Genomic DNA, 26,424 nt, shown 5'->3' with positions numbered 1-26,424 from the left:
TAAGGCCCGGCTGTTGGCTTTTCTTTTTTGTAAACCCCTCAGTTTTGATACATTCTTCTAAAATACACAGGGCTAGACTATAATGGCATAAAGGAATTCATGGGGGGCAACGTGAGGGCAAGTTTCCACAGACTTGGCACATTTTCCCAAATGGCAAGTAATGAATTGCAACTAAAAGAACCTAATACTCTATTCTCAAATTTCTGTAACTTTAAAACATTCGAAAAATGAAGATTTCTTGTGGCCTTTTTAAGAGACTTTTATTTGAGTGGTTCTTACAAAGATTGTTGCAATATGAAAGTCATTTGTTTGATAGAAATATCAAGCTGTCTTGTCAAACACACTGAAGTAACCCAAAAATATATTTCAGAGCTCACAGAGCTTAAAAAGAGCAAAGATTATATGCAACCAGACAAAACCTATTTCTGCATTTCCTATTTCTTTCTCAGACTGCTTTGCTTACCAGACTCTCACTAAACATCTTCAGGAAATGCAGGGATCATTTTGTTTGGAATTTTAAGACACACCAGAACACATAGTATTTACAAAGAAACTTTTACAGATACATTAATTGAAAAGATACCATCAAGAAATATTGTAATTTTGAAATCTCCCTTTCTTGGCAATTAATCAGAATGCAAAATGAGATGCTACCAAACAGCCCTTTAGCTGTCTTGTATTTCCATACACTAGATGTGTATTTCAGAAACCTGCTCAACCATCAGCCAAATATCAACATTAGTGAAATGTGAAATGTAACTGCTGTGTAAAAAGTTAGGCTTCTGAAACAGTAAAAACATTACATCCCTGGTCTGCCTTTTTACAGAAAGCACATTTGTTCTCCTAGAGCTATTCCTATAGTTCATTAATTTTCTACATGAACATTTTAAAAGGCAGAACAAGAGAACAGTTTTGTATACAGTGGGATTTACTATTTAGGGAGAATGAGCACACTGCATTCCTGTTAACATTTTTATTTTTTCAAGGTAACAGGAAATTGTATACAAATGACAGTAGATCCTTGCCTCTTTATTTTTATCTAAATAAAAGATAACTCAAGATGAATTCTCAAGAAAGAAAAAAAGCTATATACATAAGGGACTATATCTTCCTTCATCGTCTACTTGGAACCAGTAGTTGTGTTGCTGTCATAGAATCAGGAAACAGGTTGTGGTAAGTTGGAAGAGGTACATACGCTGCTGTTATCATTTTACCTATTGAAAGAAACAGACATGTTGGGTTTAACGTCTTCATTTTAGAGTCCTAAAAACAATGAATAAAAAAAAAAAATTCAAACTCACCAGCAAACCACCTGCCATGCAATGCATTGACAGCAGCAATAGCTGCAGCAATTGATGGGCACTTCACATACACATTGCCCTAAAACACAGAAAAAAATGAAAAAAAGGTAAAGATGTTGCTGTATACAAAATAGACCCAAGTTAAGTTTATTCAAGTTGCCCGTAGAAACTTAGTGCTCTATAACCACAAAATGGTTTACCATAATTGTTCCACTGGCTAGTAAGTATACGCAGAATTTCATTGAAAAATGACTTATGCTCCCAAACTTGCCCTGTTTTATCTTTTCTCTATGATTTATATGCAGCCTAAGAATGAATCAAGATGCCAAGATTTCACAGCAAGCTTTGAGAGCATTACTAGAAACTCCTCTCATACCCTGATCAAACTGTTACTGATTTTCTTTTATTTTGGAGGGTTTATTTAGCCACTATATTAAAGCTACTTTCAGGTACACACACACAAAAAGTATAATGGAAGACAGTGACCATAGCATGCACCACATGTGTGAAGATTAAGTAGAGACAAACAACCTAACATCATTTATAAAGATGAAAATACCTGAGCTGAATTTTTGTCAACATAAATATGAATAACTCCTCCATGTTTATTACATTCTTCAATCACATCATCCTTAATCTCTGTATCCCATCCAACTTCTTCTTCTCTGTAAGAAAGTATTAAGGACTCTTAAATACTATTGAAACAAACTGTATATATTTACAAATGTATCAAAAAAATTAAATATTCTATGAATTAAAAAAATACTTTGGAAAAAAAGCACACTGACAGAATGTCTCTTTCCCAAAGAATACTGCAGTCTGGTATTGAAAAATTTTCAATGAGGCCGGGCATGGTGACTCATGTCTGTAATCCCAGCACTTTGGGAGGCCAAGGTGGGCAGATCACCAGAGGTCAGGAGTTTGAGACCAGCCTGGCCATCATGGAGAAATCCAGTCTCTACTGAAAATACAAAAATTAGCCAGGAGTGGTAGCAGGTGCCTGTAATCCCTGCTATTCTGGAGGCTGAGGCAGGATAATCGCTTGAGCCCAGGAGGCAGAGGTTGCAGTGAGCCAATATCAAATCCCTGCACTCCAGCCTAGGTGACTCCGTCTCAAAAAACAAAAAAAGTTAAAAGGTATAGGGCTCTGGGGAAAATCAAAGCCAAATAAGATAGAAAACATTGATCCCAACCTAATTTTATGACTCCACGTAACCTGCAAGTGACTTTTAAATAGTTAAATGGGCCAGGCACAGCAGCTCATGCCTGTAATTCCAGCACTTTGGGAGGCTGAGGCTGGCACATCACTTGAGGTCAGGAGTTCAAGACCAGCCTGGCCAACATGGCAAAACCCTATCTCTACTATAAAGATATAAAAATCAGCCAGGCATCATGACACATGCCTGTAATCCCAGCACTTTCGGAGGCTGAAGCGGGCAGATCACTTAAGGTCAGGAGTTCGAGACCAGCCTGGCCGACATGGGAAAACCCTGTCTCTACTGAAAACACAAAAGTAGTTGGGCGTGGTGGTGTGCACCTGTAATCCCAGCTACTTGGAAGGCATGAGAATTGCTTGAACCTGGGAGATGGAGGTTGCACTGAGCTGAGATAAAGCCAGTGGCGCCACTGCACTCCAACCTGGAGTGAGACTATGGCTCCAACAAAAAAAGTTATTACTTCAATGCTATCTATTAAACGATACTTACTACAAAAGTTTATCACCATTTTACAGATAAATTTGGTACTGGGAAAACAAAAGAATTCAAGACTCTTTGAATGAAACAGTCATACAACTGTCATTATATGAAATGTAACTTATCGAAATCGAAACAAATCTACATTTTGATTGGATGTACTATAATATAAATACGATATTTAAAACCAATGAGAAGAGTTAAAAAATAGCATTCTAATCACTAGCTGGGCATAGTTACTAGCATTCTAATGCTAACAGTTATTAGTATCCTAATCACTAGCTAGGCATAGTTTCCACGCCTGTCTGAAAAATTATTTTAAAAGGATCAAAACTATGCAGTTTCAAATGAAATATGGAAATACCAGGCCGGGCGCAGTGACTCACGCCTGTAATCCCAGCACTTTGGGAGACAGAGGTGGGCGGATCACATCAGGTTGGGAGTTTGAGACTGGTCTGACCAACATGGTGAAACCCTGTCTCTACTAAAACTACAAAATTAGCCGGGTGTCGTGGCGCATGCCTGTAATCCCAGCCACTCGGGAGGCTGAGGCAGGAGAACTGCTTGAACCCGGGAGGCGGAGGTTGCAGTAAGCCAAGATCGTGCCATTGCACTCCTGCCTGGGCAACAAGAGCGAAACTACATCTTAAAAAAAAAAAAAAAAAAGAGAGAGAAATATATGGAAAATATCTTTTCAAAACAACTCTATTAACACTTTGATAGGAAATATCAAGAATAAAGTCCATTACTTACGTTTGAGGGTTAAACATGTTAGAGAGTTGAAAACATTGTGTTGCAAGTGGCTGAACAGAGGCAGCTGCAGCTAAAGCTGAAGCTAAAAAAAGAGAGAGAAAAATTAGTTTCATGGAAAATGCATGAAAGTATCCCTCATAAATACTTAAAGGAAACCAAAAACCCACCCCAAGCATGTAACTAGGATGTCACTGGAGTATTTTACTTTATTTAATACTGCTACTAAAGTATGTATCAGTAGCTTTTAGGTGCCAGAAAACTGAGGTAACCTAATACTTGAAACAGACATTCAAAATCCTATTTTTAACAGGGAAATTAAACTTTACGTGTTATCAAAATCAATTCGATTAGACAAAATCTCAATACCCGAATAAGAAGGGATAAAACAAAATCCTTGTGAAATGCCAAATAAATCTATATCCTTTCCTATCTCTCAGCTTTCTGCCCATGAAGTTTTTTAAATCTACAAACTGTAATTATAAAAGAATTAAAATACATATAAAAATCATCCAAGTGTTTAAAGACAATGTCCTAGAAAAATAAATCCTATTATAACAATCCTATTAAGAAAAATAAATCTTATTAATAAATGTTTTAAAAATGATGCTTTAGCACAATAAAAGAACACTGAAAAGAGCAGCATATATGTGTAATATCCACTACTACCAAAACATACTGGGGTTGGAAGTTTAAAGAGCATTTTCCAAGACAGTTGCTCCAATGCTTTCACGTGATTTACAAAAATATTACCAGTAGCTGTTACAGAACTCACCGTAATCATATTATCTGACCAAATTTCATTCCAAAACATAATAACAACAAAGCTAAGGATAAAACAGTGCATTAGAAATTACGGTAATTAAAATAAACGATCACTTAAAGTATCAGAACTATTATACCGAGAAATTAGGGCTGTGCATAAAATATATCATAAAATGATGACTTTCTGGTAGCATTACAAGTACTTTAGCTTCTCTGTAACATACAAGTATTTTTTTCTTTTATAAAGTTTTATTTTAAACAAAATTTTAATGTAACATCAAATTCTACTGGAAAAGTTAGATTCGAGAGTGTATTAAAACTATGCAAAAATGAAAATCACTGAATAGCTTACAGAATATATGGAAGTATCCTTGAAAAAACTAGAAAGTCTAAACACAACCGAGGAAGGCTTGATTCTTCCAGTTTCTCAAGTTTAGTATGATTATATACCATGAATACTAAAAAAATTAAGAAAATGTACTATACAAATATTCACGTTCAACCTAGATCAATGCAGAACACAGTAAATCTGGGAAAATCTTTTTAAAATCTCTTAACAAAACAGCACTGAGTAGAAGCATCTTGTTTGTGAAAAAATTTAATTATTGTCTATGATGGAACATGACATATCTTTCTCATAATCATTTCCCTAAACATTAAGCATACTCCTACAAAAGATACAGAACTTACATTAACAGCAAAATGCTCATGTCAAGCAACAGAGATTTAGTGATAACTAAAAACAAGAAATCATAGCCTATTTAATGAATGGTTTCTCTGAAATATGCTTGCAATTGAAGTTTGGATAAACCTCTTATTGCTTGGTACTGGCTTAAATAAATCACTGAGTACTATGTCTTAAGCAAAAAAAGGTGAGTTTTACAGCATGATTCGTAATTTTATACTGAGACAACTTCCAAATTCCACGTTCTAAAATACTTGCCTACTCGTTAACAAGAAAATACTTTATTTCCTGACTTCTATATGCAACTTATCAACACTCAGAACACACAGGCATAAAACAAAAACAAAGCTGAAAATTTTAAGCAAACTAAAGCAAAAAAAAAAAAATGTTATTTTGATTTTTTTTTAAGTCCATTAATTTGGGTTAGGTCTTCTGAAATATAGACAGATTACTATGAATATACCACTATGTGCCATTGTGTCAAAATTCAGTCCAAATTACTGGTATAAAAATATGACAATAAATACAGAAAACTGTCTTACTACATTTAATTCTATTTCAAAGACAAAAATAAAAAATAGAAACACTTCAACTCACCTTCAGTCTGCTGGGAAAGTCTTGTTTGCAAATCTATAACAAAAGAGAATTCTACAGCTCAGTGCAGGAACAATGAAGAGCCTCAACTAACAGGGTAAATGTCAGGAAAGCATTAATAAAAGAGGACTACAACAGCAGGGTTTATTGAAATGTACTTAGTAAAACCTGGCAGCAAAACCTCCTTCCCCATTCCTCATTGACAAGGCTTTGGGGCCTTTTTTTTCCCCCTATTATCCTGGGAAACTTACTTTTCCCTCTCTCTTCCTAGACTAAACTACTCTTCCATATCTCAAGTGAATTCCACTACACTACTATACAGCTGGGAATAATGGGAAATGGGGAAAGGGAAGCACACCGGTCAGAAAATGACTGAAAAACCCTGATCTTGAGAATTCAATTCCAAGTACTTGGGAAATACAAGTATTTATATTTTTAGAGGCCATAGTACTCAACACTTTAAAAGGATATTGTAAAATTGTAAATAGTGCACATAAAAAAGCTGTAACAGTTTCAATTATTTCCCAATTTAGGAAGAACATCACCATTGGGAAACATACCATTCCAAAAGTATGTATATATTATTTTTTAAGGACTTTTCAAAGATTTAACTTGTCAAATCTAGCCCATAATGGGTCAACTTTATTAATGATTTCCTGGCCTAGTGTAAAAATTTAGCAAGGCAGGCATAAAAATTTCTGGAGTTTTCTTACAAGCTATGAAGTTTAGGAAAATCAATCAGTATTAAAAATAAGAGGGATGTGACCAATATATTTTCTCATATAATCTTTAAGATTGTTAAGATTTCTACAGTGGACGCCATCTTAAAGCTGCTACAGAGTGCAACAGTGGCAAGTCTGAAGATTAAGTCTGCCACGGTGCTATAATGCTCTCCTGAAGTTCTTTTGATAGAAATATGTAACATCAAAATTTTGATTCAGTAACCTAATTTTCAATAAAATCTGATTCAATTTTAACACTTTATTACCACATATACGGGTTTCTTGCTGGGGAGAGAAAACGACCATAAAACATGGGCAAAAAAGTACCGGGATGTGCAGCCCAAGTTGTATCAGGATAAAATACCTGGGTCCCAGGTGCTCAAAATTGGCATCTCAGGGAGCTGAAGAAATGTAACTGGTGTATACTGAAGGAACTTGAAGACATGACCATGTGAACAGTGTCAGTAAACTTTAAATAATAACACAATTTGTCTTTTTTTTCCTAAAATGGGAAAAAATGTATAGATATCAGAAATCCATGCTATTTTGTCTATCAACCCAATCTTAATTTCAAAAATGATTTGTCATATCATTTGGACAAAGTAAAAAATAAAGCATGGGTTTCATAAAGATAAAGACTCTAACCTATCTTAGAAAGGGCCTATCAAACTGGCAGAATAAAATAATGTGGATATAGTGATGATCCACCCCTGGTTTCACCCAATAGCTTTAAAAGACTTAGGGGACAAGGGCCTCAAACACAGTGAACACTCAACAATTTTATTTCAACAGGTTATATGTAGTATTTTAATGACCACCATCTGGAGAAAAACATCCAGTTACACAGATATTCACCTAAAACCTGAGTGTTATTTAATGCAGAAAAAATTTATAGTAAGTCTAAAAAAACAGAATGATCTTTAAAATCATCTCTACCACCAGCACTAAAAAAGAGAATATAACAAGATACATAGACAAAGGGTAGGGACTATTATCAGGAATCCATATGGAGTTTTAGGATTTTAGCTGCCTACATTCAAACAATCTTAATATAAACTACATGATAAGAAAGAACCCGAGAGGCACAGTCATACATAATAAAAGAAATAATGGCTGACGATAGAACTGGTATTTAACAGAGGATAATCTTCAGTTAACTGAAGATATTCAGAGCAAATGAAGGTATCTGATACAGCATCCAGGGTGTAACAGTAATTGTCTATAAATGACCCCTTTTTGTCACTGTATCAATTCCCTGAAGGCTGGAACAAATCTTTCACCACCCTTTAGTGGAATACCTAGAACAGGAACTAAAAATTTTCTGAACTGTCAAAGAACAATATGAACAACGGGAAGCAAAATAGGTAAACAGTTTTCTGGTTTAAAAAAAAAAAAACAAACTTTTAAACTGCAATAATAGGGTATAATTCTCTAAGTAATGAATTTAGTATCAATTAGAGCAAGCAGCAATCGACAATTATTCACTATAAAGGATCAAATAGCTAACACTATAAACTCAAAATATGTATTAATCCAATGGAATAACTTAAGGAGGGATCAAATGACTGCTAAATACACAAATGCCTTACTGGTTGATTCTTCTTATAAGTATAAACTGGCATCGTTGTCAGAAATTCTAGGGAGTAACTGCTTGTCAAATTTCAAGATAAGTCATACAATTTGATAGAAAGGAAATGAAACCAAAGGCAGGTTTTCTAAAGGTACTCACACACTTAAGAACATCCACTAAGAAGGCAAAGCAGTGAAAAAATAAATGTAAAACCAGAAATGATCTTCTACTTTAATTGAATATTGAGCCTTCAATTTTGAAGAAAGTCATGAAGCAACCACAGGACCTCTCCATACATTCAGATGCAGTACTACCAGGGTCTAAAATATATCTTCTGAGTTACAGTCTCACTTCGTATATAAGGTCAAAGGACCAGCCAGGTAAGGCTGCTCATGCCTGTAGCCCAGGATTTTGGAGGCTGAGGCAGGCGGGTCTCTACACTACAAGGTTCCTCTTATAATGTTCTAAAGGCATGTCTTTGACATTTCAAAATTAAATCCTATCCTATCTCCTAGATTTGGGTCAATGTAGAAGTTACAGGTAATTAAGGCATGAGGGCCCAACGCAGTGGCTCACATCTGTAATCCCAGCACTTTGGGAGGCCAAGGCGGGCAGATCACTTGAGGTAAGGCGTTCAAGACCAGCCTGGCCAACATGGTGAAACCCCATCTCTACTAAAAATATCCCTGCTACTCGGGAGGCTGAGGCACAAGAATTGCTTGAACCCAAGAGGTGGAGGTTGCAGTGAGCCGAGACTGCACCACTGCACTCCAGCCTGGGCAACAGAGCAAGTCAACTGTCATAAAAAAAATAATAAAAAATAAATTTAAAAAGGTGGGGAGAGGCGCGCGGGGGAATGAGTGTTTTATAAACTAAATCCCTTTTTACACAATTATAAAAATGTCAATTCACCCTTCTTTTCCTGTTGTGTCCAAAATCTCCATCTCCCAATTCATGATCTTAAATTTGTATGTACTATTAAAAAAAATAACTGTCTTTACACTCTTACTACTACAATAGTTTTAAGTAAAGCTTTTTTAAATGCCTCTGGTATTTTCTGAATTCGAATATTACAACAAATATTTTTTCGATCAAACAATATAGACCTTGTAGTATTCAACAAAAGTGATATATTTTAAAATATATCACTTAATTTAATTTAAAATATATTATGTCAATGAGTTTCAACTAAAAACTGGGGTGCAGGGTTTAAAATTGTCCTGACAGCTCATTTTGATGCATGGTTAATTCTAGCCTACATCTCCACTTCCTTAAATAGAAGACTAGAAACTAACAGGTTATAAGTACTTGATGAATTGAATTCTCAGTAAGTCCTTTTGAATGTAAAAATTTGGAAAATTTTCGAATTAGATGAAAAAACAATGATTTAAAATTAGAAAAGATTCAATTCCTACCTGCCACAGCACCAAATGCCAAAGAGCCACTCATCTGTAGAGCTTGCTGTGCTGCTGGTGGAATCTGCAAACCTGTACCTGTAAAAGAATAGTCTTAAAGTTCTTACTATGTTGAGAGCAGAGAAACGAAGTTTCCTGGGTGGTTAATATCATGATCACTTCACTAAAACAAACTGCAAGGAGGGCCGAGTGTGGTGGTTTATGCCTGTTATCTTAGCTAGCACTCAGGGAGGTGGTTCACTTAAACAGAGATAGGGATCAACCTGGGCAACAACTGTGAAACTCCATCTCTCTCTCTCTCTATATATATATTTTTTGAGATGGACTATCACTCTTGTTGCACAGGCTGGAGTGCAATGGCGCAGTCCCAGCTCACTGCAACCTCCCCCTCCCAGGTTCAAGTGATTCTCCTGCCTCAGGCTCCTGAGTAGCTGAGATTACAGGCATGCGCCACCATGCCCACTTAATTTTGTATTTTTAGTGGAGACAGGGTTTCTCCATGCTGGTCAGGCTGGTCTCAAACTCCTGACCTCAGGCAATCCACCTGCCACGGCCTCCCAAAGTGCTGGGATTACAGTTGTGAGCCACTGCACCAGGCAGTAACCCCATGTCTTAAAAATAACCAACGAGGCCGGGCGTGGTGGCTCACGCCTGTAATCCCAGCACTTTGGGAGGCCGAGGCGGGCGGATCACAAGGTCAGGAGATCGAGACCACGGTGAAACCCCGTCTCTACTAAAAATACAAAAAATTAGCCGGGCGCGGTGGCGGGTGCCCGTAGTCCCAGCTACTCAGGAGGCTGAGGCAGGAGAATGGCATGAATCCAGGAGGCGGAGCTTGCAGTGAGCCGAGATAGCACCACTGCACTCCAGCCTGGGCGACACAGTGAGACTCTGTCTCAAAAAAAAAAAAAAAAAAAAAAAAAACAAAACAAAAAAACAACCAACCAACAACAACAACAAAAAACAGAAATTAGCTACAACAACAACAACAAAAAAAAAAAAAACAGAAATTAGCCACAACAACAACAACAACAACAACAAAACAGAAATTAGCCAGGCACGGTGGTGGTGGTTTACTACTGTTAGTCCCAGCTATTTAGAGGTTAGGGTGGGAGGACTTCAGCCAAAGAGGTAGAGGTTGCAGTGAGCCAGAATCGCACAACTGCACTCCAAATTGGGCAACAGAGCTAGACCTTGCATCAAAAAATAAATTACAAAAAGAAAAACTTGTAATATCCTAAGTATGACATGTAAACACTACATAAAGGAAGTCTTGCAAATTATGCTGTGGCGTTCAAAACACGTTAATATAGATTTCCACACATTAATACAAGGCACATCATCTATAAAATAACATGCAGTGTGCCCAAGGATAACGCCAACTACAAAATAAGATAAAATCTTTTTCCACTTCTTAGTTTGCATGGCTACCTTTCTTTTCCATTACAATACCTACAGTAAATCATTCGTAGTAGCAAGGAACACTTACCCTCTGCAAGTCTTGCCATTAACTGAAGACGACCAGTTGTTCCCAAATCAATTCCAGTCCTTTCCAGTTCATCACTGTCCAAAAATGAACTAGCACTCGAAGCATCAGTACGTTCAGTAACATGACCAACTTTCATTGGCCTTCCTGCTAGTTCAAATCCATTAAGTTGTTCCAAAGCCTTTTTGGCACATTCTGAATCAGAAAACTATACGATGGGGAAGGCGGACAGGAGACAGTGTTTTAGTTTTTAAAATATAAACTATACTTTAAAATACAAATTTATTTTTAGTATATTCAATAATTACTCCTGAATACTAAGGTAGAATTTTCAACTGGTAAGTAGCAAACATAACACACATGAAGACGACACAAGCAAATTAAATTAGGCTTGTTGATGCGGTAGTTTACATAGAAGATATTACCAGTAATGACAGCTTTATATTTGAGAACATGGGATCGTGGTTAGAAAATGTGAGAACTGGCTGGGTGCAATGGTTCCCACCTGTAATCTCAGCACTTTGGGAGGCCGAGGCAGGCAGAACATCTGAGATAGAATTTAGTACTTTTCTAATAAAAATGTGCCCACTGACGAAAGTCAATATAATCCTCACATATAAAACACTACTTTTATATAAGCAATTAAATGCTTAACTTGATGTAAATTACATATATATAAAATTCTGATTTACACATATACCCACAATGGCTTATTTGGAGGAAAAAAGGTGGAAAATATCCACACTAAAGTTACTAGAATAAAAAAATAAAATTGGTGAGCTATGTTTCATAATTTTCTCCTTTCACCAGTTCACTGAGGTAGGTAACAGCCCAATGACAAATTAAACAGATTCGCTATCAACACAGAAACAGGCTTACATTTTATTGAAATGTAGATATAAGTCAACACTTTTTAATTTCCTGACAGAGATATATAATGTACTTTAAAAAATACTGTTTCCAGGCCGGATGCGGTGGCTCACGCCTGTAATACCAGCACTTCGGGAGGCCAAGGCGGGCGGATCACGAGGTCAGGAGATCGAGACCATCGTGGCTAACATGGTGAAACCCCGTCTCTACTAAAAATGCAAAAAATTAGCCAGGCAAGGCGGCGGGCGCCTGTAGTCCCAGCTCCTTGGGAGGCTGAGGCAGGAGAATGGCATGAACCCAGGAGGCGGAGCTTGCAGTGAGCCGAGATCACGCCACTGCACTCCAGCCTGGGCAACTGAGCGATACTCCGTCTCAAAAAAAAAAAAAAAAAAAAAAAACACTGCTTCCAGGACCTTAAAAGATTACAGAGCTCGGGGGCCGGGCGCGGTGGCTCAAGCCTGTAATCCCAGCACTTTGGGAGGCCGAGATGGGCGGATCACGAGGTCAGGAGATCGAGACCATCCTGGCTAACACGGTGAAACCCCGTCTCTACTAAAAAAATACAAAAAACTAGCCGGGCGAGGTGGCGAGCGCCTGTAGTCCCAGCTACTCGGGAGGCTGAGGCAGGAGAATGGCGTGAACCCGGGAGGCGGAGCTTGCAGTGAGCTGAGATCCGGCCACTGCACTCCAGCCTGGGCAATAGAGCGAGACTCCGTCTCAAAAAAAAAAAAAAAAAAAAAAAGATTACAGAGCTCACACATCTGAAAAAAGTACCATCATGTATGAGTTTCATAATGAGATGTTAATACACAAAAACATTTTGCTTTTAAAAGTAAAAGGCATATCTTCTTAAATCTTCTTACCATTACTTCAACTGTCACCTCATAACACTACTAAGATAGGGCAGCCATGGCTAGCCAAAAACACTTTTTTAAAAAAAATTTTTGAGACAAGATTCTTGCTCTGTCACCCAGGCTGGAGGGCAGTGGCGCCATCTCAGCACACTGCAACCTCTGCCTCCCGGATTTAGGCAATTCTTCCTCACCCTCCCTAGTTGCTAGGATTACAGGCACCCACCACCATGCCCCGCTAATTTTTTGTATTTTTAGTAGAGACTGGGTTGCACCATGTTGGCCAGGATGGTCTCAATCTCCTGACCTCAGGTGATCCACCCCCTTGGCCTCCCAAAGTGCTGGGATTACACAGGCACGAGCCACCACACACAGCCCAAAATCATTTTTGATAAGACAATTCTAGTCTTGGTTGTGAGGTATGTACATTAAAAAAAGGATCTTAAGTAAAAAAGAATTGTTAACAGACCTTCGTTTATTTAACTGTTAACAATGTCTCAAAAGGTTGTCAAAGATGAAAGTATAAAACATTCAACTACATGACTATCTGGCTGACCATATATATACATCCTATATATATGTATATATAGGATATAGTAAAGGATAATAGGAACACAGTAATATAGTTTGGATCCTTGTCCCCTCTAAATCTCATGTTGAAATGGGATCCCCACTGTGGAAGGTGTGACTTGACAAAAAGTATGAAAAGGCAGATCCCTCATGAATGGCTTGGTGCACTCCCCCTGCTAATGGGCAAGGGTTCTTGCTCTGTTACTTCACAGGACGTCTTCCTCTCTCCTTCTCCCTTTCTCCAAGTGACACACCTGCTCCTCCAAGCTATAACCACAAGTAAAGGCTTTGTGAAGCACGATTAACAGCTTCCTGAGGCCACCACAGAATCTGAGCAGCTCTTAGTGTCATGTTTATATGGCCTGCAGGACGTAATAAACCTATTTTCTTAAATTATTTTATATCTATTTATTTTTAGTTTTATTTTCTCTCGAGGCATAGTCTTACTCTGTTGCCCAGGCTGGAGCACTGGAGCACAATAGCACAATCTTGGCTCACTGCAATCTCCACATCCTGAGTTTAAGCAATCCTCCTGCCTTGCCTCACGAGTAGCTGGGATTACAGTCAAGCACCACCATGCCCAGCTAATTTTTGTATTTTTAGTAGAGATGGGGTTTTGCCATGTTGGCCAGGCTGGTCTCAACTGCACTACAGCCTGGGCAACAAAGCGAGACTCTAGCTCATGAAAAAACAAGTTAATTAATTAAAAATTAAAGCCAGAAGCAGAGCTTCACGCATATAATCCCAGCACTTTGAAAGGCTAAAGTGGGAGAACACTTAAGCCCAGGAGTTTTGACACCAACCTAACCAACATAGTGAGACCCGTCTTTATAATTTTTCTTTATAAATTATCCAGTCTTGAGTATTACTTTATAGGAACACACAATGGACTAACACATCGTTTAAAAAACTTTCATTATATAATAAATGGTAACCGCTGCTTACTAAAAAGTAGCAACTGTGCGAAAATTTCTTTTGAGACAGAGTCTCACTCTTGTCCTCCAGGCTGGAGTGCAGTGGTGCGATCTCGGCTCACTGCAACCTCCGCCTCCCAGATTCAAGTGACTCTCCTGCCTCAGCCTCCTAAGTAGCTGGGATTACAGGCACCCATCACCATGTCTGGCTACTTTTTGTACTTTTTAGTAGAGATAGGGTTTTGCCATGCTGGCCATGCTGGTCTCGAACTTCTAACCTCAGGTGATCCACCCGCCTCGGCCTCCCAAAGTGCTGGGATTACAGGCGTGAGCCACCGCGCCCAGCCACAACTAATTTAAATCACTTGAAAATATTAAACATGCTGCCTTCCCCACTATTATTAACTATTATTGTACTTTTATTGTACTTTTACTATGCAACTTAGATCAAAAAATTTTAGGAGTTCCTAAGTGTGATAATTTGGTTTTCACATTCATGTGTGAGCTGTGCCTGCCTTTTGTTACAAGGGCATATTAAACTTTGCTGTGAAAAAAAATTTTTTTGATCAGACACAGAGGCTCAGTCCTGTAAATCCCAGCAATTTGGAAGGCTAAGGTAGGACATCACTTAAGGCCAAGAACTAGAGACTGATCTGAGCAACACAGCAAATACAGTTAAAAGAAAAAAAAAACCTAAGTAATGTAATTATGGTAAATACTTACTGTAATAAATCCATATCCCTTGGATCGACCAGTTTCACTGTCCATCATCAGCTGGATACTTTCAATCTATAATTGAAAAGCATAATTACTATTTAACTCAAAAGCAGGGTACAAAACTACTTTATTCCCTGAGACATGGTTTTAAAAATCTACCAGTCTCCTCATCCTCATCACAAAACCTCATCACCAAGAAGTCTTTTTGAAGTCTAGAAACTATAATTTTATATTTATAAAATGAAAAAAATTAGGCTGGGCGTGGTGGCTGGCACCTGTAATCCCAGCATTTTGGGAGGCTGAAGGAGGCGAATCACCTGAGGTCAGGAGTTTGGGACCAGGTGAAACATGTCTCCACCAACATGGCGAAATCAGGTCTCCAACAAAAATACAAAAATTGTCTGGGCTTAGTGGCGCATGCCTGTACGCCCAGCTACTCAGAATGCTGAAGCAGGAGAATCGCTTGAACCCAAGAGGCAGAGGCTGCAACAAGCCCAGAGCATGCCACTGTACTCCAGATTGGGCAACAGAGTGAGACTTGGTCTCAAAAAAAACAAACTCTAGAAACTTCCCAAGCAAGAAATTATGCATTGGGGAGCAGAGGGAGTAGGAAAAAAAACCATGATTTTATTTTATTTTATTTATTTATTTTTTTGAGACAGAGTCTTGCTTTGTGGCCCAGGCTGGAGTGCAGTGGCCGGATCTCAGCTCAATGCAAGCTCTGCCTCCTGGGTTTATGCCATTCTCCTGCCTCAGCCTCCCGAGTAGCTGGGACTATAGGCGCCCGCCACCTCACCCGGCTAGTTTTTTGTATTTTTAGTAGAGACGGGGTTTCACCGTGTTAGCCAGGATGGTCTCGATCTCCTGACCTCGTGATCCGCCCATCTCGGCCTCCCAAAGTGCTGGGATTACAGGCTTGAGCCACCGCGCCCGGCATGATTTTAAACTAAGATTATCTTTTACATCAATACTAAACCATGAAAACCAGAAATCCATCGTAAATTACCATTAGAAGGCAGAAACAAAATCGATGTTTCCTTCCCACTATGCTAATAACACCAAGTAGTAATTTCCAATTATATCAGGCAGAATTGTAAAAATGGAGTAACTAAAAGTTATTCCAATGAATTTGGCGATATACAATGAATTGGGCGTTAACTGCACAATTCTGTGAACGGTACTAACTAAAAACCATTAAGTTTACTTTCAATCAGTGAATTGCAACACAATCTCCCGATTAAGCTGTCCATTAAAAAAAAAAGGAGTGAAAAATTAAAACAGAGCATCCAGCCAGGTGGGTTGGCTCAGGTCTATAATCCCAGCACTTTGGGAGACAGGAGGATCGCATGTTGAGGAGGTGGACGCTACACAGTGAGCTTGCATTATGCTGTTGCACTCCAGTCAGAGTCACAGACGGAGACTCTGTCTCAAATAAGGAAGGACCTTTTAATGTTAAGTATATTTTACCAAAATTATAAAAAAAAAAAGCAGCAAAGTTTATTTGCTAGTATTTGCTAAGCCACAGAATGTCTATGGAAGGATGTTTAAAAAAAAAAAACAGATAAGGGTTGCCTCTAGAAAAGGGGTAGTCGTATATGAAGTGGAGCTATGATACGGATAAGATATTCTACTAGGAGCATTAGTCAGCAAAAAATAAACAATATAAACATTTAGACTGGGCTTGGTGGCTCACACCTGTAATCCCAGCACTTTGGGAGGCTGATATAGGCAGACTGCCTGAGCTCAGGAGTTCGAGACCAGCCTGGGCACCACAGTGAAACCCCGTCTCTACTAAAACACAAAAAATAAGGTCGGGCTCGGTGGCTCACGCATGTAATCCCACCATTTCAGGAGGCTGAGGAGGGCACATCACCAGAGGCCAGGAGTTCGAGACCAGCCTGACCAACATGGAGAAACCCTGTCTCTATTAAAAATACAAAATGAGCAGGGCGTGGAGGCGAATGTCTGTAATCCCAGCTACTTGGGAGGCTGAGGCAGGAGAATCGCTTGAACCCGGGAGACGGGAGTTGCGGAGAGCTGAGGTCACGCCATTGCACTCCAGCCTGGGAAACAAAAGTGATACTCCGTCTCAAAAAAAAAAAAAAAAAAAAAACCCAGGTGTGGCGGCATGCACCTATAATCCCAGCTGCTAGGGAAGCTGTAGAAGAATCACTAGAACCTGGGAGGCAGAGGCTGCAGTGAACCAAGAGTGTGCTACTGCACTTCAGCCTGGGCGACAGCGGAAGACTCAGACTCCAAAAAATTAAACCTTTAAAAAGGGCTTCTTATTAAAGTTTCTACATAATGTTTAATGTTTAATGGAGTTGGGCACTTAAAACAGACTAATTGTTCTAGGGCAAAGGTAAGCAAACTACATATACCCTATGGACCAACTCCAGCTTGACTTGTTTTATAAATGTTTCTCCTGTCTGAGCCTCCAGAGCAGTAACATGGAACTACAGGCATATGCCACCAAGCCCGGCTAATTTTTGCATTTTTAGCAGAGACCAGGTTTCACCATGTTGCCCAGGCTGGTCTCGAATTCCTGACCTCAAGTGATCCACCCAACTCAGCCCCCCAAAGTGCTGGGATCACAGGCATGAGTCACTGTGCCCTGCCTATACTTATTTTCTTTTCTTTTTTCTTTTTTTTTTTTTTTTGAGACGGAGTCTGGCTCAGTTGCCCAGGCTGGAGTGCAGTGGCCGGATCTCAGCTCACTGCAAGCCCCACCCCCCGGGTTCATGCCATTCTCCTGCCTCAGCCTCCCGAGTAGCTGGGAGTACAGGCGCCCGCCACCTCGCCCGGCTAATTTTTTTTTTTTGTATTTTAGTAGAGACGGGGTTTCACCGTGTTAGCCAGGATGGTCTCGACTCGATCTCCTGACCTCGTGATCCGCCCGTCTCGGCCTCCCAAAGTGCTGGGATTACAGGCTTGAGCCACCGCGCCCGGCCCATACTCATTTTCTTAACAGCTTACAGCTGTTTGGAGGAGAGTTGAGTACTTGCAACAAGTCCATATGGCACTGACAACCTAAAATGGGTCTGGGCGCAGCGGCTCACGCCTGTAATCACAACACTTCAGGAGACCGAGGCGGGTAGATCACCTAAGGTCAGCAGTTCGAGACCAACCTGACCAACATGAAAAAACCCAGTCTCTACTAAAAATACCAAAAATTAGCTGGGTGTGGTGGTCAGAGCCTGTAATCCCAGCTACTCAGGAGGCTGAGGCAGGAGAATCAATTGAACCCGGGAGGCAGAGGTTGCATTGAGCCGAGATTGCGCCATTGCACTCCAGTCTAGGGGAAAGGAGTGAAACTCCCATCTCAAAATTTAAGCAACAGTTTGACAAATCATACTCTAAAGTAACTAATTTAAGTATCAACTTTTCCCTGATGTTTTTTTTTTTTTTTTTGAGATGGAGTCTCGCTCTGTCACCCAGGCTGGAGTGCAGTGGCGCGATCTCGGCTCACTGCAACCTCTGCCTCCCAGGCTCACGCCATTCTCCTGCCTCAGCCTCCCGAGCAGCTGGTACTACAGGCGCCCACCACCACGCCTGGCTAATTTTTTTGTATTTTTTTTAGTAGAGATGGGGTTTCACTGTGTTCGCCAGGATGGTCTCGATCTCCTGACCTCTTGATCCACCCGCCTCGGTCTCCCAAAGTGCTGGGATTACAGACGTGAGCCACCGCGCCAGGCCCTGATGTTCATTTTTATATGGTACGTAGATTTCTCAAATATCTATGATTATTCTTTTTCTTTTCTTTCTTTTTGTATTTTTAGTATAGACAAGGTTTCACCACACTGGCCAAGCTGGTCTCAAACTCCTGACCTCAAGCAATCCACCTGCCTCGGCCTCCCAAATAGATGGGATTACAGGTGTAAACCACTGCACCTGGCCGGTGAATCCATTTTTAAAAGTTAAATTTTATTTGTTCTATCTAGCTCCTTTTAAATTTATGCCTTTTGCTAAAATTACTGAGTGGAAAAGGTTCATTGCTCACAGTGACAGGACAGTCTTGGAAACTGTATCTCCTTAACACAAAACTAGTTAGACACTCTTGGTTTAGGTATATAGCACAGACAAGTCCTCCAGAACAAAATCCAAGCTGCTCTGAACTGAGCTCAAGACCACAATGCCAGCCACAAGAAGGACATACAGAAATTATGTAGTTATACTCAGATCAACAACCTACTGAAGATTCATTGAAGACTGTGGACTTACCCTTCCAAAAGGCTCAAAGATCCCACGAAGCATATCTTCAGTTATGTTGAAGTGTAATGAGCCCACATAAAGCCTCATAGGTCCGGCACTTCCCTTTTGTAAATTGTTTGCCATTGCTGCAGCTCTGTTTTTCTCTGCCTAGAAGACAAAAATGCATGTCACAGAGCTAATACACAGCAGTTTAAAGACACACGCCTTCCATTTGCATAACTAATGTCAAAGTTTAGAGTGATAAAAATACCACCCTACACAAGGATCAACTTAATAGGAGGCATCTAGGATACGCAAAATTCATAGAGAGGAAGTAGATTACATTTTACCAAGGGCCTGCAGGAAATTAGGGGGTTACACCTTCAAGAGTACAGTTTCTGGCTGGGCGCAGTGGCTCATGCCTGTAATCCCAGCACTTTGGGAGGTCGAGGTGGGCAGATCACAAAGTTAGGAGATTGAGACCATCCTGGCTAACATGGTGAAACCCCGCCACTAAACATACAAAAAATTAGCCAGGCATGGTAGCGGGCGCCTATAGTCCCAGCTACTTGGTAGGCTGAGGCAGGAGAATGGCATGAACCCAGGAGGCAGAGCTTGCAGTGAGCCGAGACTGCGCCACTGCACTCCAGCCTGGGCAACTGAGCGAGAGTCCATCTCAGAGTACAGTTTCTTTTTTTTTAATTATTATTATACTTTAAGTTCTAGGGTACATGTGCCTAACGTGCAGGTTTGTTACATATGTATTCTTGTGCCATGTTGGCGTGCTGCACCCATCAACTCGTCAGCACCCATCAACTCGTCATTTACATCAGGTATAACTCCCAATGCAATCCCTCCCCCCAGAGTACAGTTTCTGTATGAGACAAAGAATACTTCTGGAAATGATTAGTGGGGATGATTACTCCATCATTATAAATGTAATTAATAGCACTGAACTGTACACTTTAAAAATGGTTAAAAAAATGGTTGAAACGCCAAATGTGTGTGTATAAAACCACAATGAAAATCATTTTATTTAGAGTTTTTTTTTTTTTTTGAGACAAGAGTCTCACACTATGTTTCCCAGGCTGGTCTTGAACTCCTAAACTTAAGTGATCATCCTTCCTTCTCAGCCACTAGAGACTGCCAGGGACTACAGTACACCCCATCACACCCTGCTTATTTTAGAATGTTTTCAGGGCATATGCCAGTTCATGATTCATTTAACACCTAAAATGAATCATGAACCTACATTCTGACAACAATCTTAAGATGCATTCTGATATCACACATACCAAATACAGAGAAGAATGCTTCCTGGAATTGTTAGACACAATCAATATTCGTTAAAATACTCTTGAGACTGGTATAACCAAGCGTACAGTTGTTTGTGATAAAATAAGGGGCATATGCCATAACGTAAACTGTATCACCAAGCCAAGATTTTGAGTCAGCTGTCATCCCTCCATAACCAAGATCTCAAAAAAAAAAAAAAAAAAAGTTGTCCATTTGCATTCTAACACAGGCTTCTCTTTTTTTTTTTTTTTTTTTTTTTGAGGCGGAGTCTCGCTCCGTCGCCCAGGCTGGAGTGCAGTGGCGCGATCTCGGCTCACTGCAAGCTCCACCTCCCGGGTTCTCGCCATTCTCCTGCCTCAGCCTCCCGAGTAGCTGGGACTACAGGCGCCGCCACCACGCCCGGCTAATTTTTTGGTATTTTTAGTGGAGACGGGGTTTCATTGTGTTAGCCAGGATGGTCTCGATCTCCTGACCTCGTGATCCGCCCGTCTCGGCCTCCCAAAGTGCTGGGATTACAGGCTTGAGCCACCGCGCCCGGCCACACAGGCTTCTCTTGTAACAAACTAGAGTACATTGGGTAGTACTGCTCTACAACAGGTAACAACCTGTTATAGAGCGTATTAAAAACTTCATTTAATATGCTACTTCTCAGCGCTGGGTCCGGCCAATCCACACCCAGCTACTAAGTTTGTCTTCCAACATAGGAAATAATTTGAGTAATTTTTTTTTTCTTTTTTCTTTTTTTTGAGACAGAGTCTTGTTCTTGTCGCCCAGGCTGCGGTGCAACGGCGTGATCTCGGCTCACTGCAACCTCTGCCTCCTAGGTTCAAGCAATTCTCCTGCCTCAGCCTTCCAAGAAGCTGGGATTATAGGCGCCTGCCACCATGCCCAGCTAATTTTTTTATTTTAGTAGAGACAAGGTTTCACCATGTTGGCCAGGCTGGTCTCGAACTCCTGACCTCAGGTGATCCGCTGACCTCAACCTCCCAAAGTGCTGGGATTACAGGCGTGAGCCATCGTGCCCGGCCAAAAAAGTAAAATATGAAATGCTGTCAAAGTGCAGTGTGGTTCAAATGATCCAAACACTTCAGGAGGCCCAGGCCAGAGGATCACTTGAGCCCAAAAGTTTGAAACCAGCCTGAGCAACATGGCAAGACCCTGTTTCTTCAAAAAATTTAAAAATTAGCTGGGAGCGGTGGCATGCACCTGTAGTCCTAGCTACTCAGGAAACTGGGGAGAAAGGACTGCTTGAGCACAGCAGGTCAAGGCTACAGTGAGCTGTGATTATCTCACTGCACTCCAGCCCTGGCAACAGAGTGAGACCTTATCTCAAAAACAAGGCCGGGTGTGGTGGCTCACGACTGTAATCTCAGCACTTTGGAAGGCTGAGGTAGGAGGATCACCTGAGGTCAGGAGTTCAAGACTAGCCTGGCCGACATGATGAAACCCCATCTCTACCAAAAATATAAAAAGTAGCTGAGTGTGGTGGCAGGCTCCTGTAATCCCAGCTACTCAGGAGGCTGAGGCAGGAGAATCACTTGAACCTAAGAGGTGGAGGCTGCAGTGAGCCGAGATCATGCCATTGCACTCCAGCCTGGTGATAGAGACTCCCATCTCAAAAACAAAACAAAACAAAAGGCAAAATCATCAAATTTCAAGCACAAGGAGAAAAGATAGGATGACAGTCTTGAGAAAACTATATCAATGTTAATGAAGGCAAAGTTAAAAAAAAGGTCCTGAGAACATCTGACTCAACGTAATGAGTAGCAGTCACAGAACACAACAGCAGTATGCCATGCAACAAGAGGCTTTAAACACCATCAATAATCAAACTTTTAACCAAGAAAAAAATTACCTGTGATGCCTGTACTATGATTGGCACTCCTAAAACTCGTTGGCCAGTTAATCCTATTGCTAGAGGCACTGAGCTAACATCAACGAACTCCACATAAGCAATTCCTTTGGAACGTCTTGAATTTCTGTCAGATATCATTCTCACATCTCGAACCTACGAAGAAAACACAGTTGTTTGTGCAACCATCCACTGTAAGCCATGTAGATATATTTCAAGGAGACATTAATGTTGAAGGATGAAGGCATTTTTAAAAATTTAATTGAGGCCAGGCGCGGTGGCTCACGCCTGTAATCCCAGCACTTTGGGAGGCCGAGGCGGGCAGATCACGAGGTCAGGAGATTAAGACCATCCTGGCTAACATAGTGAAACCCCGTCTCTACTAAAAATACAAAAAATTAGCTGGGCGTGGTGGTGCGTGCCTGTAGTCCCAGCTACTCGGAGGCTGAGGCAGGAGAATGGTGTGAACCCAGGAGGCGGAGCTTGCAGTGAGCCAAGATGGTGCCACTGCACTCCAGCCTGGGCGACTAAGCAAGACTCCGTCTCAAAAAAAAAAAAAAAAAAAAATTTAATTGAAAAAGTAAATCTGTTGGACAATTCCTATATCCTATCTATATCTTTGAACCAATTTGTAGTAACATTTATCAACTCCAATACTATAAGATGCAAAATTTGTTTGTGGAAACATTACCACAAACAAATACTGGTACTAAATCAAATGAAATATTTGATGTTTAGATGTTTTCTCTTGCAATTTCTACCTACTTGACCTCCCTAAACAGGTTAAGATTACCTTTCCTACTGTAGAGAAAAACTCTTCCAAATCCCTTGGTCGAATTCTTGCCGCCAGCTGCATACAGAAGACTGTCCTTGCATCTCTTTCCTCAGGAGTTAAATTATCAATAGGTTCCCTAATAGAAGTAAAAAATATAAAATTAACTTCGTAAGATTTTAAAATAATTTGTCTTTTTTATTTCTTCATATAGTTCAACAGTTTTTCAGGTGGTTTTTGGTTACATAGATGAGTTCTTTAGTGGTAAATTCTGAGTGTACCTGTCACCTGAGCAGTATACACTGTACCCTCAACTCCTTTCCCAACTCCACACCAATATTTTCTTTTTTTTTTTTTCTTTTTTTTTTTTTTTTCGAGACGGAGTCTCGCTCTGTCGCCCAGGCTGGAGTGCAGTGGCGCGATCTCGGCTCACTGCAAGCTCCGCCTCCCGGGTTCATGCCATTCTCCTGCCTCAGCCTCCCGGGTAGCTGGGACCACAGGCGCCCGCCACCTCGCCCGGCTAATTTTTTGTATTTTTAGTAGAGACGGGGTTTCACCGTGGTCTCGATCTCCTGACCTTGTGATCCGCCCGCCTCGGCCTCCCAAAGTGCTGGGATTACAGGCGTGAGCCACCGTGCCCGGCCCACACCAATATTTTCATCTTTAGAAATCAGGTCTTGGCCGGGCGCGGTGGCTCAAGCCTGTAATCCCAGCACTTTGGGAGGCCGAGACGGGTGGATCACGAGGTCAGGAGATCGAGACCATCCTGGCTAACACCGTGAAACCCTGTCTCTACTAAAAATACAAAAAACTAGCCGGGCGAGGTGGTGGGCGCCTGTAGTCCCAGCTACTCCGGAGGCTGAGGCAGGAGAATGGCGTAAACCCGGGAGGCAGAGCTTGCAGTGAGCTGAGATCTGGCCACTGCACTCCAGCCCGGGCTACAGAGCAAGACTCCGTCTCAAAAAAAAAAAAGAAAGAAAAAAAAAAAAAAAAAAAGAAATCAGGTCTTGCTATGTTGCACAGGTTGATCTTGAACTACTGAGCTCAAGCAATCCTTTTGTCCTAAACACCCCCATAGAGACAGGGTTTCACCACATTAGCTAGGCTGATCTCGAACTCCTGACCTCAGATTATCCACCTGCCTTGGCCTCCCAAAGTGGTGGGATAACAGGTGTGAGCCACCACGCCTGGCCTAAAATAATTCTCAAACATGTTCAGCAAACAGAATAAGCTGGCCGGGCGCAGCGGCTCAAGCCTGTAATCCCAGCACTTTGGGAGGCCGAGATGGGCGGATCACGAGGTCAGGAGATCGAGATCATCCTGGCGAACACGGTGAAACCCCGTCTCTACTAAAAAAATACAAAAAACTAGCCGGGTGAGGTGGCGGGCGCCTGGAGTCCCAGCTACTCGGGAGGCTGAGGCAGGAGAATGGCGTAAACCCGGGAGGCAGAGCTTGCAGTGAGCTGAGATCCAACCACTGCACCCCAGCCTGGGCGACAGTGCAAGACTCCGTCTCAAAAAAAAAAAAAAAAAAACAGAATAGGCTATGAAACTAGTTTGTCATATACCCAAGAACATTTTCCTTTCTTTTATTTTTTCCAGATGAAGACACCATGTTGGCCAGGCTGGTTTCAAACTTCTGACCTCAGGTGATCTGCCCGCCTCAGCCTCCCAAAGTACTGGGATTATAGGCGTGAGGCACCGCACCCAGTCAGCCCAAGCCCATTTGCAGTAAGATCTATTGACCAAAAACGTCCATAAAGCTACTCAATGTAACTCAAATCCTTCTAAAGAATAAGGTTTACTGTTTCTTGTAATCACATCTTACGTGGAATTAGTACAGAAGTCTACTGGCCTTACAATCTCACAAAGGGTAAAATTTTTCTTTTCTTTTTTACTTTTTGAAATGGAGTCTCACTGTCGCCCAGGCTGAATGCAGTGGCGCAATCTCGGCTAACTGCAACCGCTACCTCCAGGGTTCGAGCAATTCTCCTGCCTCAGACTCCCAAGTAGCTGGCACTACAGGCATGTGCCACCAAGCCTGGCTAATCTTCTGTATTTTTAGTAGAGATAGGATTTCAATGTGTTAGCTAGGATGGTCCCGATCTCCTGACCTTGATGACCGCCCACCTCAGCCTCCCAAAGTACTGGGATTGCAGGCTGCAGCCACCACGCCTGGCCCAAAAGGGGTAATTTTTCTAAAGCAAGGGTCAAACAGAAGCCTGACAGTTTAACCACAGTCATAAAACATATCACCAGACCAATCACAAATGCCAGACTGATCCAAAATCAGTGTAATGGATGATTATTTACAACAAAACCATGTAACTGTAAAGTGAAATTAAGTTTGACAATCACAAATGGCAAACGAAGTGAAACCCTCAATGATTGTAAGAATTCCACTTTACAAATTCAGATACAGTGTCTATTAACATCATCTCTGTTGCAAAATATCAATTAATATTTTAAGTCAATCCTTTAAGATGTAAGCCTCAACATGCTCTTTTCCATTTTTTGGACACTCTCAGGATGTATGGAGGATGAGGGGTGGTCACTTCACCTGTAAGATTTGTCACAAAAGATTTTTGAGACGCAGTCTCACTCTGTCACCCAGGCTGGAGTGTAGTGATCTTGGCTCATTGCAACCTCCAGCTCCTGGATTCAAGCAATTATCCTGCCTCTCCTCCCGAGTAACTGGGATTACAGGCACGCACCACCACGTCTGGCTAATTTTTGTACTTTTAGTAGAGATGGGGTTTCACCATGTTCGTCAGGCTGGTTTCGATATCCTGACCTTATTGCTACAGGTGTGAGCCACCACGCCAGGCACAAAGCTTTTAAGGCCGGGAGTAGTGTGCAGATTGCTTGGCCCTGGATTTCAGACCAAACTGAACAACATGGTAAAACCTTGTCTCTTCAAAAAAAAAAAAAAAAAAAAAAAAAAACAGGAAAATTAGCAGGGCATGGTGGCTGCACCTGTATAGTCCCAGCTACTCGGAGGGCTAAGTTGGGTGGGAAAGCTTATGACCGGCCGTTAGAAACTGCAGTGAGCCATGATTTCGTCACTGCACTCTAGCCTGGGTGACAAAGTGAAATCCCGCCTCAAAAAAAGAAAAGCAAAAGCTTTTTGGCCGGGCATCTCAAAAAAGAACAAACAAATAACCACAATGCTACCACCTGACAAAATATTCCTTGAACCAAAATGGTAGACTGAACAAATACAAGTCTCGCTCTGTCACCAGGCTAGAGTGCAGTGGCGCGATCTCAGTTTCACTGCACCTTCGCCTCCCAGGTTCAAGTGATTCTCTCGCTTCAGCATCCCAAGTAGCTGGGACTACAGGTGTGCACCACCATGCCCAGCTAAATTTTGTATTTTTAGTAGAGACAGGATTTCACCATGTTGGCCAGA

General features: G+C 41.1%; 1 protein-coding gene and 1 non-coding gene across 8 annotated transcripts in view; one reads left to right on the top strand and one right to left on the bottom strand.

Annotated features, from left to right (window-relative positions):
* Positions 1-244: 244 nt before the first annotated feature.
* The window catches only part of LOC105496280 (RNA binding motif protein 39), a 41,531-nt gene continuing 15,351 nt past the window's right edge, over positions 245-26,424 (bottom strand). For 5 of the 7 annotated variants that reach the window (XM_071079437.1, XM_011766547.3, XM_011766545.3 and 2 more), the window contains 11 exons: positions 23,037-23,154; positions 22,247-22,399; positions 19,126-19,263; positions 14,911-14,976; positions 10,986-11,190; positions 9,497-9,574; positions 5,793-5,843; positions 3,749-3,830; positions 1,861-1,966; positions 1,302-1,380; positions 245-1,214 (listed from right to left, as the gene is read on the bottom strand). In XM_071079437.1, the coding sequence (XP_070935538.1) occupies positions 1,114-1,214; positions 1,302-1,380; positions 1,861-1,966; positions 3,749-3,830; positions 5,793-5,843; positions 9,497-9,574; positions 10,986-11,190; positions 14,911-14,976; positions 19,126-19,263; positions 22,247-22,399; positions 23,037-23,154 (1,177 nt within the window). In that variant the 3' untranslated portion in view covers positions 245-1,113. The remainder of the gene's footprint in view (positions 1,215-1,301; positions 1,381-1,860; positions 1,967-3,748; positions 3,831-5,792; positions 5,844-9,496; positions 9,575-10,985; positions 11,191-14,910; positions 14,977-19,125; positions 19,264-22,246; positions 22,400-23,036; positions 23,155-26,424) is intronic. The other 2 variants (XM_011766548.3, XM_011766546.3) reach the window with 1 other exon arrangement.
* LOC112429303 (small nucleolar RNA U13) lies at positions 14,640-14,739 on the top strand. Its single transcript, XR_003021494.1, has one exon. It is a non-coding gene; the product is annotated as a small nucleolar RNA U13 (small nucleolar RNA).

Source organism: Macaca nemestrina, chromosome 15 (assembly GCF_043159975.1).
Source record: "Macaca nemestrina isolate mMacNem1 chromosome 15, mMacNem.hap1, whole genome shotgun sequence".
Lineage (NCBI taxonomy): Eukaryota > Metazoa > Chordata > Mammalia > Primates > Cercopithecidae > Macaca > Macaca nemestrina.
This window is presented reverse-complemented; position numbering and strand designations above follow the sequence as displayed.